The sequence below is a fragment of the Emys orbicularis genome, chromosome 25, assembly GCF_028017835.1.
Source record: "Emys orbicularis isolate rEmyOrb1 chromosome 25, rEmyOrb1.hap1, whole genome shotgun sequence".
NCBI lineage: Eukaryota > Metazoa > Chordata > Testudines > Emydidae > Emys > Emys orbicularis.
Window position 1 is genome coordinate 4,380,470 of NC_088707.1, and position 16,434 is coordinate 4,396,903.

Genomic DNA, 16,434 nt, shown 5'->3' on the forward strand with positions numbered 1-16,434 from the left:
TTCTCACCCCAGACAGCATTGGAAGCAAAGGTGCAATTGCTGCTATTATTCCTCCGGATGACAGCGCAGGGCTCATCAGGAGGGGGATTGCGAGCTACTCAGTCCAGTTTCTAGTCTCCTACTTCAGGGGCCCGGAGGGAAGCATATGTCAGTAAAACGCACACTTGGTGCTGCTCTGATCCATTGTTGCCGGCATCACCAAGAGATCACGCATCGAACGGGCCATGGAAACGGAATACCCCTGTAGAATGGATCTGTCCAGATTTGAGTTGATATATTGCCCGTGGGCATCCTGGTGGAGGTCTGAGCTGCTTGTATTGTAGCTGTCCTTAGTCCTTCAGTCTTCAGAGCTGTCAATCCAGCATCTTTCCTTAGCCTTACATTGGTTAATTTGTTTAAAGGTTTTCCCAGTTATTTTTCTATTGTACGAGTCAGGTCTCGTTTCTACAGCAAGGTAGCTTCATGTCCTGTAAGCCTTATTAGGAGCATGTTGAGAAGAGAGACAAAGTGGTTACAGCATGAGACTAGGAGCCAGGGGAGCATGCGTTCTGCTTGTCACTCTGCTACTGTCTTGCTGTGACCCTGGGCTTGTCACTTAACCCCTCTGCCTTAATTTCTTCACCTGTAGAATGAGGTCTGTGGAGCACACTGAGATCTCTGGATGAAAAAGGCTGTGTAAGCGCAATTCCCTCCTCTTAGGAGCATGATGGGGCTCTTGATGAACTTTATTTTGAGGGTTTTTTTCTGTAACTATATTTCAGTAGAAGCCTCTTTCCCGATACCCTTCCCCCCACTTGTTAGACTCCCTTCTAGTCTGCTGCCTTATTGCACACCCAGTCAGAATGGACACACACAGGATGTTTTCACAGAGCAGAGCAGATTTCCTATGGCAGAAGCAACAGTTTTCTTTGCTTCTCTTCTGCAAGAGACTGTTCATCACAGTGAGAAATAAACAGTGGCTGCAGTTCCATGGCCACATTTCACCCTGCTAGCTCTTGTGACAGCCCATCTGCTGCTTTGGAGATGGAGCAGAGGTGACTATAAAGAGCGATCCTGTTGGAGGATGAGGAGAGGGGTGGGTGTGTGTGTGTGTGTGTACACGCACGCACATGTACAAGGAGCACACTGGATACTTCACAGCTACAGCTGAATGATTAACTCTGCTGCACACACAATCTCCGCTGGAAGTTGCTTGTGATGGAAAATTCCTTTCATCTTATCTCCTGGACATTGTGTTTTTCCGGTGCACGTGCTTTCTTGAGTTTTGGCCCTTAGGAGAGTAGACTGGGACTTAGGAGATCGACGTTCTATTTCTGGTGCTGCCATTGGCCTGCTGGGTGACCTTGGGCAAGTCACCTCACTGCCCCGTGCCTCAGTTTCCCCATCTTTAAAACAGTGGGGTAATAATACTACCCACCTTTGCTAAAGCACTTCAAGAACATCAGAGTGGCCACACTGGGTCAGACCAATGGTCCATCTAGCCCAGCATCCTCTCTTTCGACAGTGGCTGGTGCCAGATGCTTCAGAGGGAATGAGCAGAACAGGTTAATTATTGCATGATCCATCCCTCATCACCCAGTCCCAGCGTCTGGCAGTTGGAGGTTTAGGGACACCCGAAGTTTGGAGCTTTGAGATTCACTGATGAAAAGTGCTCTACAGTAGACGCTTGTTTGCAGCAGCACCTGGGAAGAGCAACCGCCGCTTACGAGCAACGTTTCCCCGGGGAACGTTTTCCCTACTGCGAATTGTCGACACTCCCCATAACAGCAAGAGCCGTTTAGGAGCGACACAGCAAAAGGCATTGATATGTTGCTACTAATGAGCATCTAGTGTATCGGTTACACTTGGTTCCATCACAAATAAGGAATTTCTCTAACAAGGTGCTGTTGGGTATTTTTCATAACTTTTTATTTAATATGATAAGCTCTGAAAAGGCTTGCAACAGAATCCTTTCCCCACACCCTGTGCCCCCACTCTGCTCGCACTTCATCTCTTGCCTGCACATTGGTATGAGAAGCAATGGAGTCAGGAGTAAAAGGCAGGTCTCCTGCACTCAAATCTCCGCTCTGCCACAGATTCACCGTGTGAACAGGAATTCTTACGTACATCTTAGTTTCCCCATTGATAAAAATGCGGATATTCTCAAACCACCCAATGAAATCCCTTAATGTTGATAAGGAATTTTGAGATCATCCAGTGAAAAGCAGAATATGTGTAAAGTGTCCAGGAATCCTGGGCTACTGGTATTACAAAACCAAGTGGAAAAAATTGTGCTAAGGTCGTTGACGTTGCTTTTTAAATACTAAAGATGGAAATGCCCTAGTGCGTGTCTGCGCGCTCATACTGGTCACAACTGCCTGTCGTCGTACTGCTAACGGATCCACGTCCGCTGCAGTGTTTGGGGGCTGTGTACTCGGAGCAGGAGGATCGGAGTTCTCTCCCTGAAGTCACTGTGAAGGTCTGAGTGGCTGTGATGTGCAGCCTAGTGATGGGGTCAATAGGCCATTGATTTGTTACAGTATCATCTTTGGAATCTCGGTGACATCTGGAGAGAACCCACATAAGCCAGTCACTAGAGATGACTAGTCCCTCCTTTCAATGGTATGGTCTACGCCAGCCTTTATTTTTTTCCCTCCTGCTGTCAGACATTCTCTGTACAGTGATTGCCTTGTACTGGCAGAGGAAGTGCCGCTGTCGCCCAGCCTGTTGGCATGATTTCATGCCAGGCTTTATCCAGATCTTGAGGCGGAAGGTTAGACAAAGCTATCCTAACTCTAGCTGAGGTGTAGCGGGTTGGCTGTAAGAAATAACTGTGTGGGTGTTGGTTTCACACAATTCAATGTGCCTCTTACATCTGTTTATGTGAAAGTTGTTAGCTGCTTTCTCTCTGTCGTTATTTTTGTCCTCTGGCTAATCTGCCTTAGCATGTTTTTATGTAGCCTAGATGCTCTTTTCTTAGGAAGTGATTCTGAGTCATACAGCGTAACCTATCTGGCAACATCATTATTGCGTCACTTTCCTCTCTTGCCTAATCTGTCATTTATGTAGTGTCTGTCACTCTGCAAGAACCATTTCTCCCATCTCTGGGGTGGGACAGCGTCAGCTGTTTAACAGCACTCCGTTGGACTGAGGCTGTGTAGGACAGGAAGTAAAGAATGCTGCATTCAGCAGAAATGTCAGTGGCGTTCCAGGCAGGTAGAATGTAATTATTTGAGTGGGAATTTGGCCAGGAAGCTCTATTTTATCATCCCTACTCCATGGGGGAGAGAGAATAAAGTAAATCGGAGCGTCACGACAGGATCTCTAAATGACCACAAATGGTCAGGATTTCGGCTTCCTGTCTCCTCTAGAAGAAGGGAAGTCGGCTTGATGGTGGCAACTGCTCGGGTTTTGAGATGATGCGTGTTGGCCCACACAGCACCTACTAAGCTGCAAATGTCAGCAAGAAGCAATTCCCCCATGTCCCTCTCCCTCCCCCCACCCCCGCTTTCCCTGATGGTTTCTAGGCCATTGGCAGGAAGTGAGTTTTTCCCCTTCTGCATTAAAGTGAGGTGCATTTAAATGCTTCCTTCTAAAATGAAAACTCTCTCCTCAGCTTATTTTTTAGTTTGCAACTGGAAACCCCCCTAGTTCGCAGCAGGCTCTGTTTGCCTACATGTCCCATGCTCCACAGGAGCAGAAAAGCAGGCTCCCTCTGCTGGTATGCTTTCAAAAAGCTCCGTGAATGGAGAAGAGAGAGCAGTAGTAATTACTGGCGTAAAAATATGTGGTGGTGATGTGTGTAACCGGGATCCAGAAAAGCACACGTACGTTTGGCGACATAGCATCCTTCATCCTGATGTGCATTTTGAAGCACACGCACAGGTGTAAGGATTAGCTTGTGTGGGTAGATATAAGGAAATAGCAACATAAAATGGAATGCTTCAGAGTCTAGTAAAATGATGATTTTGCTCATATCCATAAAACTATGTCCAGGGCTGCGGAGGGAAGGAAAAGAGTTGAACTTTAAAAGCGGAAGGATGGCCTTGTAGCTAGGAGAGAGATCAGAATTCAGTTCCTGATTTTGCCACAGAATCTCTGTTGGACCTTGGGCAAGTCACTTCATCGCTCTGTGCCTGAACTGCCCAGCTTGTGAAATGGGGAGGACAATCCCTTCCCACTCTAAGTATCAAGTTCTGTGGGTCTTGTCCAGTCTCTTCCTGTGTGTGTGTGCAGCACCCAGCACGTACACAGGGTATGGTAATAGAAGCGGGAAAGGTGCAAACCAGCTGTTCTTGCAGAGCGGCTGCAGTAATGGGTAAGGGCAAAGTGACAAACGCTTGTTATGTTAGTTCGTTATGGATTGAGGAGGATGTCGGTCTGACAGCTTAGACCAAATGCTCAGCTACAGGCGTGCAGCAAAGAGGGATGGGGAAAGAACAGAAGCTGACAATCAGTTCCCTGCCAAAGTTGCTTAGACTGCAAGTTCTTTGGGGCAAGGGCTGTCTCTATTTGTGTTGGTTTAGTGCCTCACAGGATGGGGCTTGGGCCTTTGATGATTTAATATTGTGGTAGCACCTTATAGTAAAGACACCAAAGAAGCTTTTTCTAAAAAGGTTTGACTACACTAAACTTCTAAAAATGTCCCACTGGTACAGTAGTGGTGAAAGTGCTAATGTAGACCATCCGCTGGCATTTTGACCACCACATTATATAACCCTGCTTTCCGTGTATAGATGACCTGATGATTAAAACTCTGGCAGCCACCAGAACCCTGGCTGTCCCAGAGCTGTCCCCCACCTCGGCTATCACCAGCAAAACTGGACTAAGATCACAATGGTGGGAATCCTTAAGGGGTAGGGAAAACAGTCTAGAATAGATACGTCTTCTGTGGCTACTACGTAAATTGCAGTTGCCACATTTCTAGCACTCCACTGTATTGTCTTTCCTCAGGACTTGAGGCTGTTTATTAAGTGGTGTGGTCAAAGGATGAAACAACTTAATTGCAGCCTTGTCGCAGAACATTATTGTCACGGATTACTCTACTCGGCAGTTCCGTTTGGATTTTCCAGTCTTGCTGTGAGGATTGAGAGAAGCGGCTGCGTCTTGTTCCGAAGGGTGGGGACAGGAATATAAAGGAGAGCTCCTCTTGCATGTTGGAAGAACAATCCGTATTTCTGTTCTCTGGGCCCTTTGGTCAAACTCAAGAACAAGAATAGCAGAGAACGGCTTTGGGTTCCAAGGTGACCTGCCGAGGATTTCTAAGCAGTTAGGTGTGTGCCAGTTGTTGCTGCTTTACGATGGATCGAGAGAGAGTGACCTTTTAAAAATTCCTTTAATCCTACTTGTTTTTATACCCTGGACGTATCAGGAATGTCCAATCTGTCCTTGGTTTTGCTGGAGAAACTTGAAGGCGTCTCTGACCATGTGTATTGTGAGACCTTGCATCATCACTGAAGGGGTGAGAGATGATGAATCTTTAGGGAAGACTTCCTTGCTTCAAAATGTGTGTTAATCACTGGCATTAAATGTGTGTTAACAAATTGATGGGCAAGCTTTTTAAAGATGGAGGCCTAAAATCAGGGTGCTGGATCCCAGATCTAGGCACCCAAATAAGTGGCCTTGCCTTCAAAAGCGTTGAGCATCTAATAGCTCCCATTATTTGTATTACCGTAGAGTCTAGGAGGTCCAGTCACGGACCAGAATATTAAGTACTAAGTGCCGAGGTGCTGTACAAACACAGAATACAAAGGCAGTCCCACTGAAATCTGGTTATCCTGGTGAGAAGATAGAGAACTGCTGGACCTGTTGAGCTGATGCCTTGGCTTTAAAAGGGGGGGCCTGCAGCTCGTTCCCCTCTCCTCTGATAAAATCACACCTCTTCTCTCCCCCTTCAGAACTCCGTAACACGAAGCGCCCCAGTGAACAGCGACAGCCAAGGGCGATGCGGGGCCCGTTTCCTGACCACCTACGACAGGAGGTTTGTCATTAAGGCAGTGTCGAGCGAAGACGTAGCAGAGATGCACAACATACTAAAGAAGTACCATCAGGTACGGTGAGTCTAGAACCCTGAGGAGAGGGTGGCAGATAACGCCTTAGGGGCTCGTCTGATGCATGGCAGTGGGAGCCTGATGAGTTGAGACTAGTCCTTGGATTCAAGTGGAACGGCCATAGCTTCAGCTACAGCGCGGGGCAGCTTTTGCGCGGGGGAGGTTGTATGGTTAGAAACTGGATGTTGCCAGTGGCTCCAGGTTGTCTTCTGTTCTTTTGGGAGCACAGTGGGATTTTTAACTTCACCTCTCCCCCAAAGGCCTGGCCCTCCTAACAGTGTAAATATCCCTGCTCTGCAGGCTTGCCAATGCTCGAAAGCTATAAACCGAGACCTCTTCCTAAGGTTCCACGTTGGATTAGGAAAGCTTTCCAGATGGATAAGGAGGGGAAAATGCTATTTTGCAGAGGGGGAAAAAAGTAATCCGGGTCAGCTGCCGTGCATAGAAATGGCTGCTCCATTCTGCTGCTCTGCTGTGTTTTAATGTGTCCTTTTGCCTCCCTTGAGCAGAGATATAGGATGGCCATTAAAAAGCCCCATTCTCAGTTGGAGCTAGACGCTTCGCTTCTCTTTGACATTGTGCACTACCTGTAGTGTGACTTCCTCTTTTTCCCTCCCTCCTCACCCTTTCAGTTTATAGTGGAATGCCATGGGAACACCCTTCTCCCTCAGTTCCTAGGCATGTACAGACTCACCGTGGATGGAGTGGAAACCTACATGGTAGTCACCAGGAATGTATTTAGTCACAGGCTGACTGTGCATCGGAAGTATGATCTGAAGGTAAGGGTTTGAAAGCGGCCAGTCCGTACATGGTCAGTACCTCTCCCTGTATAGGAGCCCCTTCCTGTTTCTTTATGGAGCGTTCTTAAATTGTTTTTCACACTAGATCAACAAGGTCCTGACTTTCTTTTTTGCTGAAGGACTTTGTCAAGCTTTGGTGGACCTGGATGGGGACACCTCTTGAGGCTGAAACATGAGTGGCATCTGTGCCAGCCCCTAGTTGAAGAGGGAAGAGATACTGAATAAGTCCCATAACTCAGATCCAGGACCTTCCTATTCCGCTAAAGCTTGACAGCCCTTCAGCTCCAGCAGTGCAGCAGGGACCTGGTACTTCTAATAAAGAGCCTGATGGTTGATTTCTGTAGCTGCTGAGGCTAGGAAGTTCTAGGCACAATGTGTTTTATCTCCTACAGCTTGTGGCCAAGACGGGATTACCTTAAGGGCCAAACAACACTGAACCAAAGTATTCACTTTCCTTTTGTTCGCATGTCACTTGGGTTCATTGTGTTTCTTTTCATCCTGCCTTGTCTGCACTAGGAGAGATGCATATTAGTGAGCTGAAATCCCCTTCTTCATAGTGTAGCGGGGGAGCTGCCTTTCATCAAGCAAAGGTCGGAAGCTTTTTGCACCTGTGTAGTTCCTGGAGGTGCTAATGCAGAGAGAAACCATGTGGTCCATTGTCATGGACGTGAGGAAGTTGAGCCTTGAAAGTGTGGAAGCACAAGTCTGGCTCAGGGGGTTTTGCCATTGACTTCAATGGGGGGCAGGATTTCATCCTCACTGTTCAAAGCGTGGGTCGTAGTGAGAGACGGGTTCACGTAGGGATTCAGGTATTGGGCCATCTAGCCCAGATTCCGGTCTCCTATAATAGCCAGGACCAGACGATTCAGAGGAAGGTGCAGGTCTCTCTCCTCTCGATCAGGTATATTTTTAAAATCAGGGCAACACATTGCATTGCTCAAATTACTGGATGTAGTAGAGAGAGACTGCGAACGAGGGAAAAGGGAACGCAGTCTCCAACCAGCTCACACCATTGTCTGACGCCTTTATATTGTGTGTTTTTAAAATATATTTTGGTGAGGTTACCTCTTCATCAGGAGCAAAGAAGCATTTTAAAAAAATAAACTGAGTCTTGTACGTTTACCCCTAGTGATGGTCAATTTAAATTCTGCCGATGGCTGCTCCTGGTGAATTATGTCCAACTTCTTTTGTTCTTATCAGGGCTCAACAGTCTCCAGGGAAGCGAGTGACAAAGAAAAGGTATGAATGATACTGCTACTTTGCCTGTCCAGGAACAACATTTCGTTCCCTGTGGTGCTTACCAGGAGTCTAGGCAGCTAATTGTGTCTCCGTACCAAAGGGTTAACGAACCGTGAAACCTGGTGACAAGCTAAACTGCTGGTTCAGTAGAACGCTCCCCTTGTCTGTACCAAATTCCCCATTATAGCAATTGTGTGTTAAGCCACTGCACAACCTTTTGGGGACTAAAGTATTAACAAAAAAGCAAAGGGCTTGCCTGACAGTCTAGGTGTGGTACAACCTGGTCCCCTTGTTTGCCAGGCTACTGGCGCTGCCAGAGAAGTTACCTAATAATAACTTCACATAGGGTACATTTTCGGAAGTGCCTAAGTCCCACTGAAAGTCAGTGTGACGTAGGCTCTTCCAGAAATGTTGCCCATTAATGCCCACAGCATGCCAGGTATCTCGTAGACTAATCTGAAGCCAAAGGGCCAGATTGGGAGTTAGACACCGAACTGGGATAGGCACTTTGGTAAATCCCACTAAGCACTTACCTACATCTTTGGGTGTCTAAATCCCTTTGTAAATCTAGTCCAGATTCCCTTCTCTAAAGAGTTTCCAACCTAAGGCTCCAGTCCTGCAAACCCCTGTGCCCATGCTTAACGTTACTGCCATAAATAGTACTAGTGAAATCAACGGACTTACTCATGGTAGTAAACTGAAGCACATGCGTAAGGCTTTGCAGTAAGTATAGTCCAGGGGGATGAGACATAACAAACAGCAAAACCACTTAGTAGAGCTGAGCACACCTTGTTAAGGCCACGCTTTTTTTGTTTCAATTTTTTGGAGCTGTCATGATGATCTAAGGAGCAGCACTTCACTCCCGCAGGAAGGCTGGGCCGGAAGGCTGGATTGGTTGCTGACAGGGTCTTTGAGTGGAGAAATTGGAGGGATCCTGGAAGGTTTCCTCTCCTCGCTACACACTAGCCTCCCAAAAAGTTACAGATCTCTCGCACAAGCCATAGAGAATTCCCTTTTCATAATTAAATCTCCAATACCTGGGCATAATCTAACCCCACTTTACAATTGCCCCGTTGTGCCTGGTTATGTGGGGTTACTCCCTATGATTTCTTGTCTGACACCACATAATATTTATATAAATTGCCGTGGATTGCCATGCCATTCTAAGGATGAAAGCATGCAATTCCCAGCTGTACATGCAAAGGGTTTGTGAAACTTAATTTCTTTAATATCCATGAGAAGCACTTACATTGCAGAAACACTTGGTCCCCACTACAAAGTCCTCAAAATGCAGTGGATTGATTTTCATGTAATGGCTGGGGGAGGGGAGCACTTGTCTCAAGATTTTCTAATCTGAAAACAACCACATGGATTTTCCTTCTATTTGTGGGGTTGGCTAGCCCCTCCTTGGCTGAGACTGTTTATCGAGCTTTCAGCCTGAAGCAACTATTTTTGGCAGCCTTTGAAATGAGCTGCTAACGGTATCTCTGTTGCCGCCTCCTCCCCCAGCTGGAGCCAAGCAAACGGACTTGCTGATAAATGCAGGTGTTTTGCTCCATGCCATTTGCAGGCGTATGGGAATGAGCGAATCTCTTTGCTTTAGAAAATTGAGTCAATGCAGCTTCCTCTGTTTCCCATTGCCATGTTGATCCAGTTGATATTTTGCAAAAGAATGAAACCACCAATAGCTGTGGCCATTGGCATTAGGCTCAGGACACCTAACGCAGTCCTCTCTCTCATAGGCCAAGGATTTGCCAACGTTCAAAGACAACGACTTCTTGAACGAAGGCCAGAAGCTCCACGTTGGAGAAGAGAGTAAAAAGCACTTCCTCGAAAAGCTAAAGCGGGACGTGGAGGTAGAATTGAAATGGGGCTCAGATTGTTGCCATGAACAGGTCTCCGACAGCTGGGCTTTGTGACCCCACAGTCCCGTCCGTCTCCCCTCCTCCCCCGCACCCTCTCGGCCAAATGGTACAGTAGCTGCATTATTTTTGAAGTATCCATCCTCTATTGCAATTGCTATGGAGGAGACTGGGAAATGACGAGGAAGAACAGGGCAGAGAGAATCTCTTGTCTCCTCCCAATCGGAATGCATTGGAAAACACCTTAGTGAATACATGGGGTGCTTTAGGAATACTCATCTGACCCAGTAGCCCAAGGCCTGTGGTTCAGCTATTTTGTTATCCTGTCTCTCACGGTGTCCAGCACTAGGTGGGCCTCTTGGCTCATACAGCATCGCCCCAACTCTGTGTGCGTTTGTGTATCAAACGCTGGCCGCCTACTGGATGCAAATGTTTCAGCAACCTCTCTGGAGTTCCACCTTAGAAGGCCCCACTGGCTGATTCCACGTTGGTTAGCTGGCTTAGCTCTACCCACTGTTACATCTTTTCTGTCATGATCCTCTCCCCATCCTGATGTTTTCTTCCTTCCTTTCTAAACTGGCAACACCCCTCAGTCCCTCTGGCTCGCTATAGGTAACCAAGCGCCTGTATCACACATTGCAAACATTTGGACTGATTTCCTGCCAGATGGAAGCAAGTGCAGCATCTATCCCCTGAGTGTCTGAGAGATGAGAGACTGACTGTATTTGATCTCGGTCTTTCAGATGGCCCTGAACAGACACAGCAGGCCATTCCCGGTGCTGCAGTCCTTTGATCAAACACACTGTGATGGTCACTGGCTGTCTCTGCTCAGAGTGCAGAGGTGTTTTCTCCTCTCCATGTTGATGATGCCGCCAGTTGGTTTTATTGCAGTTGGGTATCTTGATGGGATCACGTTTATATAGACACACTGCTAACACCCTTCTCCAGCTGCAGTAGCACTTCTATAACCCCTTTCCAGGCAAGGCCTTCAAACCAACGAAATGTTAAGCATTCACAACCGAGCTAGAAATGGTCAGAGCAGGGGACTGAGAGTCAGGATTCCTGGGTTCTGTTCCCAGCCCTACTGCCAGCCGCTATATGTCCTTGGAACAAGTCTCACGTCATCCCAAAGCCAGATCTAGAACCAGACTCTCCCCTCTCTGCTCTAGTCACAAGACCATGCTCGCTGGAGGCAGCACTTGCTGAGGTTTAGGTAGCGTTGGCTCATGAGATGTGCCTTAGCCAATTGAAATGTCCCTATGCTTTTGTTGCTCCCTCCTCCCAGTTTTTAGCTCAACTGAAGATCATGGACTACAGCCTGCTGGTGGGCATTCATGACGTCGACCGGGCAGAGCAGGAGGAGATGGACGTGGAGGATCGGGCCGAGGACGAGGAGTGTGAGAACGATGGCATTGGCGGGAATCCTATTGGCTCTTATGGGACCCCACCTGACAGCCCCGGCAACCTCCTCAACTTCCCGCGGTTCTTCGGGCCTGGGGAGTTTGACCCTTCAGTCGACGTATATGCCATGAAAAGCCATGACAGTGAGTGAGGAGGGGTCTTGTTATTTGGAGGGGCAGGAGTGTGTCCTGTTGTGGGTGGAGTATGTCCAACGAGAACTAACCCAGACCCCCTCCTGGGAACCAGTCCACTTGGATGTTCAGTTCCCTTGTTGTAAATGGTAAATGTTTAAACTCCATGGAAACAAGACTTTCAGTGTGGGGTGTAGATGTTTCTAGAGGGTATGTGGGTCTCTGCTCTGATGTTCCCAGTAGTTCCTCTGTTCTATCCCTTACAATCTCCAACCATTTACAATCTGCTTCTCCCACCTGCCTGTTAATTACATTAAAGCAGATTTATATACCCTATTAATAGAGGTGGCTGCAGGTGGCTTTTCAAGTGCTGCTGATGTAGCTTGGGGGTATGTTAGAGACTTTTGTGTCTTCTCAGGTGCCCCTAAGAAGGAGGTGTATTTCATGGCCATTATAGATATTCTTACACCATACGATGCAAAGAAGAAAGCTGCACATGCTGCCAAAACAGTGAAACATGGGGTAAGCAGGTCTCTCCTCTGACAAGTCCGGGTCGCTCTCGTTTTGTTTGTGGTGCTGACTTTTGAATAATTGCTAAAACCAGTTTTTCAGGGGCCTGGAAATTCCCCCACTGCCCATGAGATCCTTCCATCTGCAACAGAACTGATCCTTAACCTGGTGGTATCCCTCATTAATCTGTTCACCAGGGCTGAGCCTCCTGTCCCGTTGTCTCTGACTCAAGGAGCAAGGGCTCAGGTCTCCCCCTCTTAGCAATACAAACAACAGACACTAAGCTACTGGGCCAGACCACTGAGGGAAACTTTCATTAGCCAGATCTCCTGCTCTTTTCCGCAAGTGACTAGTGCTGGGCAAGGTGCCAGCTTGCCGGCCCTGAGGATTGCAGTCTTCCATCCCCAGAACAGTTACAGAACAGCCAACATGCCTCAGAGTTGACCTGGATAGAACCGCCTCTAGGATGAGAGGAGAGATCAAGCTCCTTGGCCGATTGGCTTCTCCCTCTCTGCTCAGACTACCAACATGTGGGCCTGCTGCAGTGGTGCCTGGTGACCCTGAACCACTAGAAAGTGGACTGACACCCAGCAACTTGCTTTGCCTAGGTCACCAAACAGCCATCAGGCAATAACTTTAGGTCACTACCAAAGAGGGCTTGAAAGGAGCTGGCAAGTGGGTAGGATATGGAGCCTTTCCACGCATTCATCTCCTGAGTAGAGCCCCAGACTTAGACTTAAAGCAAATTCCTTCAGGAGTCCAGTTGTCATGGAGCTTGGAACCCAGGTAACTTGTGGATTCTTGTTTGTGTGATTCTTGGTGCTTAGCTGTGCTGGTACAGTAACCTCCTGCTGTCTCCTCACTCCCCGGGGCTTAGCCTGCAGTTATGAACAGTCCCCTGCAGCTGCCGCAGTGCTGCCTTGTAATCTGTCCTTTGTGCATTGCAGGCCGGGGCGGAGATCTCCACGGTGAATCCGGAGCAGTACTCTAAACGCTTCAATGAATTTATGTCCAATATCCTGACATAGTCACCTTCTACCTTGAGCCAGAAAGGAAGAGAAGAGGGGCTACTTCCAAGCAGAGAACACAGCCTGTGACACTAAAACAGACACTGTAGCAGCACGTGGGGTATGAGTGAGTGTGAGCGTGTGGCACTGTATGATTTACAGGAAACTAATCTAGGTGCATTCTCAAATATTCCACTTGACCCAGGTGGAAAAGTGGCTTTTTTCCTTTTGTTACAGAAATGCCCAAATAGAGATTTGAGGCTTTTTTAAAAAAGAGAATCGAATTGCTGCAGCAATGCTGTTCATAATGACATTTTCTCCTCTCTGATCAAGAGACGCCAGTAAGGATACCACGAATGGCTGTTGAAAAGGGGGAGCTCTAACCTGTAGCTTGTGTTAAATAAGAGGAGAAGCAACACCTAATTCCACAAACTGCTGTTCTTTTTAATGGACAGTTTTTTTTAACAGAAAGCCGTACAAACCCTTTTATTTCCTTCTTGGTAGGAGTCGGGGGGGAAAAAGTAGTCTGCCATTTCAAGGATGAAAATGTTGAGGAGCTGCTGAACCTTAACTAGGTAAATTCAGGCTGGGAACCTTTCTTTTGGGGGGTGTTAAAAATTTCTTTTACTTGAGAAATTAACGTCACAAGAAAGACGAGGGAAATGAACATCTACCAAAGATGGTCACTTAAGGCATAACTCATAGAAGCTAAAAAAGTAGTATGAAAAATACTGGATAGCCACAGAACCATCATGCTTAGGATAGGCGGCCTGGGAAGATTCCATTGAAGAAGAAAATCACGTTAACTTATTCTGCAGGTTTTGGGTTACATTTGGCTGTCTAGAAAAAATGACAATTGTTAAATCTCCCTGCCTCTAAAATAGAGCTGACGCATGACAGTTCTGCCAGTGTTAATCTAGCTAATGTTCAGAGTCTTCCTAACTCATCCAATCCTGTTACAAGTACTTGAACTGTTGCCTGAGAGAGGTTTAAAAAACCAACCAACCAACCAAGTCAACATGAAGTGCATCTTGAGAAATGTAAATTGCTGTCAGTTTGGAGTGTTGGTAGTTGTGACTGTGTCCCCAGTTCCACTGCTCAAGAGGACTCCGAACTTGAGCCGTATTTGTCTACGCTCCGCTCTGCTCCAGGTCCATAACTCTAGCTGGTAGAGTGAGTCAATGGGCATAAATGACTGAACACTTCCTCCAGATATTTTTCCCCCTAAGGAATCTGAACTGATTTGCGTGATTGAATTATGTCCTATTTGTCTCCAGACTGCTTGTAATATTTTTCACAGCCAAGCTTGTCGAACTTGCTGTAAGTTTAATTAGTTCTGCTGCAGAACAGTTGTCTGTTTTTTTTTTAAGCAGGATTTAGCCGTTTTGAAGAGATACCTTGCAGTTGACATAAGTTGCTTATCTGCCTTGAAACTGTTTTCACAAATGCCTTTGTTTCAGGAATAAGCTGTTAGAATGTTTGTGTCCTGTGCTATAACATGTGCTAGTTTGCTCTGTCGATTCGGTCCTGTGTGAGAGATAGGTGGTACTCATCGTGTCCTGGTAACTAACTAGACTAATGCTAGCTGTGATTGGATTCTGAATGCGGGATGACTTTTTTTTTTTTTAAATCCACGTTCCTGAGTGATTCCACAGCTCTTAGCATAGGGGATGACGGGGGATTTGTCAAGACTGAAAACTAGGCTTAGAAGAGTACATTGTAAATATTGTTTAAAAAAGGTCTAAAACAAATCATTGGTTTTAATGGGACATGAAACTTTTTGTTCATTCATGGGTCATTCCCTTTGATGGGGGACAAATTTTTTTATGCCATTGTAATCCATTGTCTTTGTGTAAATTTGGGGAACTAACATGCTATTGTCTGACACCCTGGTAAGATTCTCACACATCTTAGGGTGTTTGGCTGACAATACCACAAATCAAGTGCAGATAAGAGAAAACGTAGAGGGGTGAAGAAGGATATTGGTTGCTTTCCTCTAAACAAAAAATGCACTTATGTCTGTTGTGAAATAGGAATTAAATACCGATCGCGTTTTACTCTTGACAGTTTAAAAAGTCCTGACCCTACAATTTTGGCCGAGTAAGTTTGCCACTCTCCTTGTGGGAAATTAGTTGAAACTTTAGTGTGCTAGACTTATACATATGCAATTTTTTTTTTAATTATGGTAAATAGGGAAGTAAACTGCAGCGGGATATTTTTAAGTGGGCAACCCAAGGACCGTCAAAGGATGACGTTTATGTAACTTGGGGCAAAAAACGGATTCACTGGAACTTGGTAAACAGCTGAAATCAAAACGAGTAGTTCTTGCAGCCAATGTTACAAAACACATGACGCTAAGGATTTAAGATCTAGTGATTTCTTTTCCCACTCTAGATAGGGAGCAAAGAATCCTCTGTTAGACCCCCATTTGGTTGTCTCAATGCCTCGAGTGGTATAAAAGCCCTAAAAATATCTATTCACTTTAGCACTTACCCCATTTTGCCATTTTTGTTGCCATACTGTGTGTGTATATATATAAAAAATAACTAAATGCAATTTTATCATTTAAAGATGTATTACCCAGGTATAACTTTGTTTAACATAAGCAGTTTGTATATTGTTTACATTTTGAGAGGTAGCATTATGTTAAAAATGCTAATTTTGTTTCTAGACAGTATTTTTTTGTTACTATAAGAGGTGAAGCTGCAAATATTTGATTTGTTTTTAAAAGGGACTTTTGCTTTTGTTTGTTTTAATCTTGATACAGAATTCCTTTATTCTCGAGTTCAAGTATTTAACTCCCCTTCCCCTCCCCCCCCAATCCTGATTTTTTTTTTTTTTACAACTGCCTGCAATAGCTTAATTTAGTTTGTCTGACTGTGTTCGAGGTTGCTGAATGTCGATATACTTCTGCCTGTAGCATGTGCCCTCCCAAATCACTTCACACTGAAGTGCATTGCAATTAAAACCATAGCTCATGTGGAAAACGATGCAGTCTTCAGAGCTGTAGAATAAACTCTAATAGCAGGTCACTTAAGAAACTCCAGCCAAATGGCAGGAAAGTCTCTTTGCTAACATGCTATATCTTTTTCTAGAGAATGCTGGGGAAAAGGAAAAAAAGCTAGGGTGGAGCTGGAAGATAGTGGGGGGTGTGCTGGAAGTGAGAACATTCCCTAACTTTAGGAAAAATTAATCAGGGCAGGAGCATTTCTCTCTCTCTTGCTGCACTGGGCCTAACCTTACCTGGCCAGTCTCTGGTTTCTTTTGTGTACAGACTGATTGTCCTGGTCATACACCTACAAGAGTGGCAAGCAGGGGTGGTTATGGAATTCACTTCTCAAAGAAGACGTGTGTGTGTATGATTCTGTTTCCTCCCTCACTATCAAATCTTTTCTACTTATCACTTAATACAGTGCCTCTAATGATGCCCTAGTTTTGATTGTAGTTGCTTTAGC

The 16,434-nt window shown here is 46.0% G+C and overlaps 1 protein-coding gene across 2 annotated transcripts in view; it reads left to right on the plus strand.

The window, feature by feature from the left end:
• The window catches only part of PIP4K2B (phosphatidylinositol-5-phosphate 4-kinase type 2 beta), a 30,445-nt gene extending 17,445 nt beyond the window's left edge, over positions 1-13,000 (plus strand). For both annotated transcript variants that reach the window (XM_065422439.1, XM_065422438.1), the window contains 7 exons: positions 5,877-6,029; positions 6,662-6,808; positions 8,030-8,068; positions 9,811-9,924; positions 11,216-11,474; positions 11,881-11,984; positions 12,920-13,000. In XM_065422439.1, coding sequence (XP_065278511.1) covers positions 5,877-6,029; positions 6,662-6,808; positions 8,030-8,068; positions 9,811-9,924; positions 11,216-11,474; positions 11,881-11,984; positions 12,920-13,000 — 897 coding nt within the window. The remainder of the gene's footprint in view (positions 1-5,876; positions 6,030-6,661; positions 6,809-8,029; positions 8,069-9,810; positions 9,925-11,215; positions 11,475-11,880; positions 11,985-12,919) is intronic.
• Positions 13,001-16,434: the final 3,434 nt, after the last annotated feature.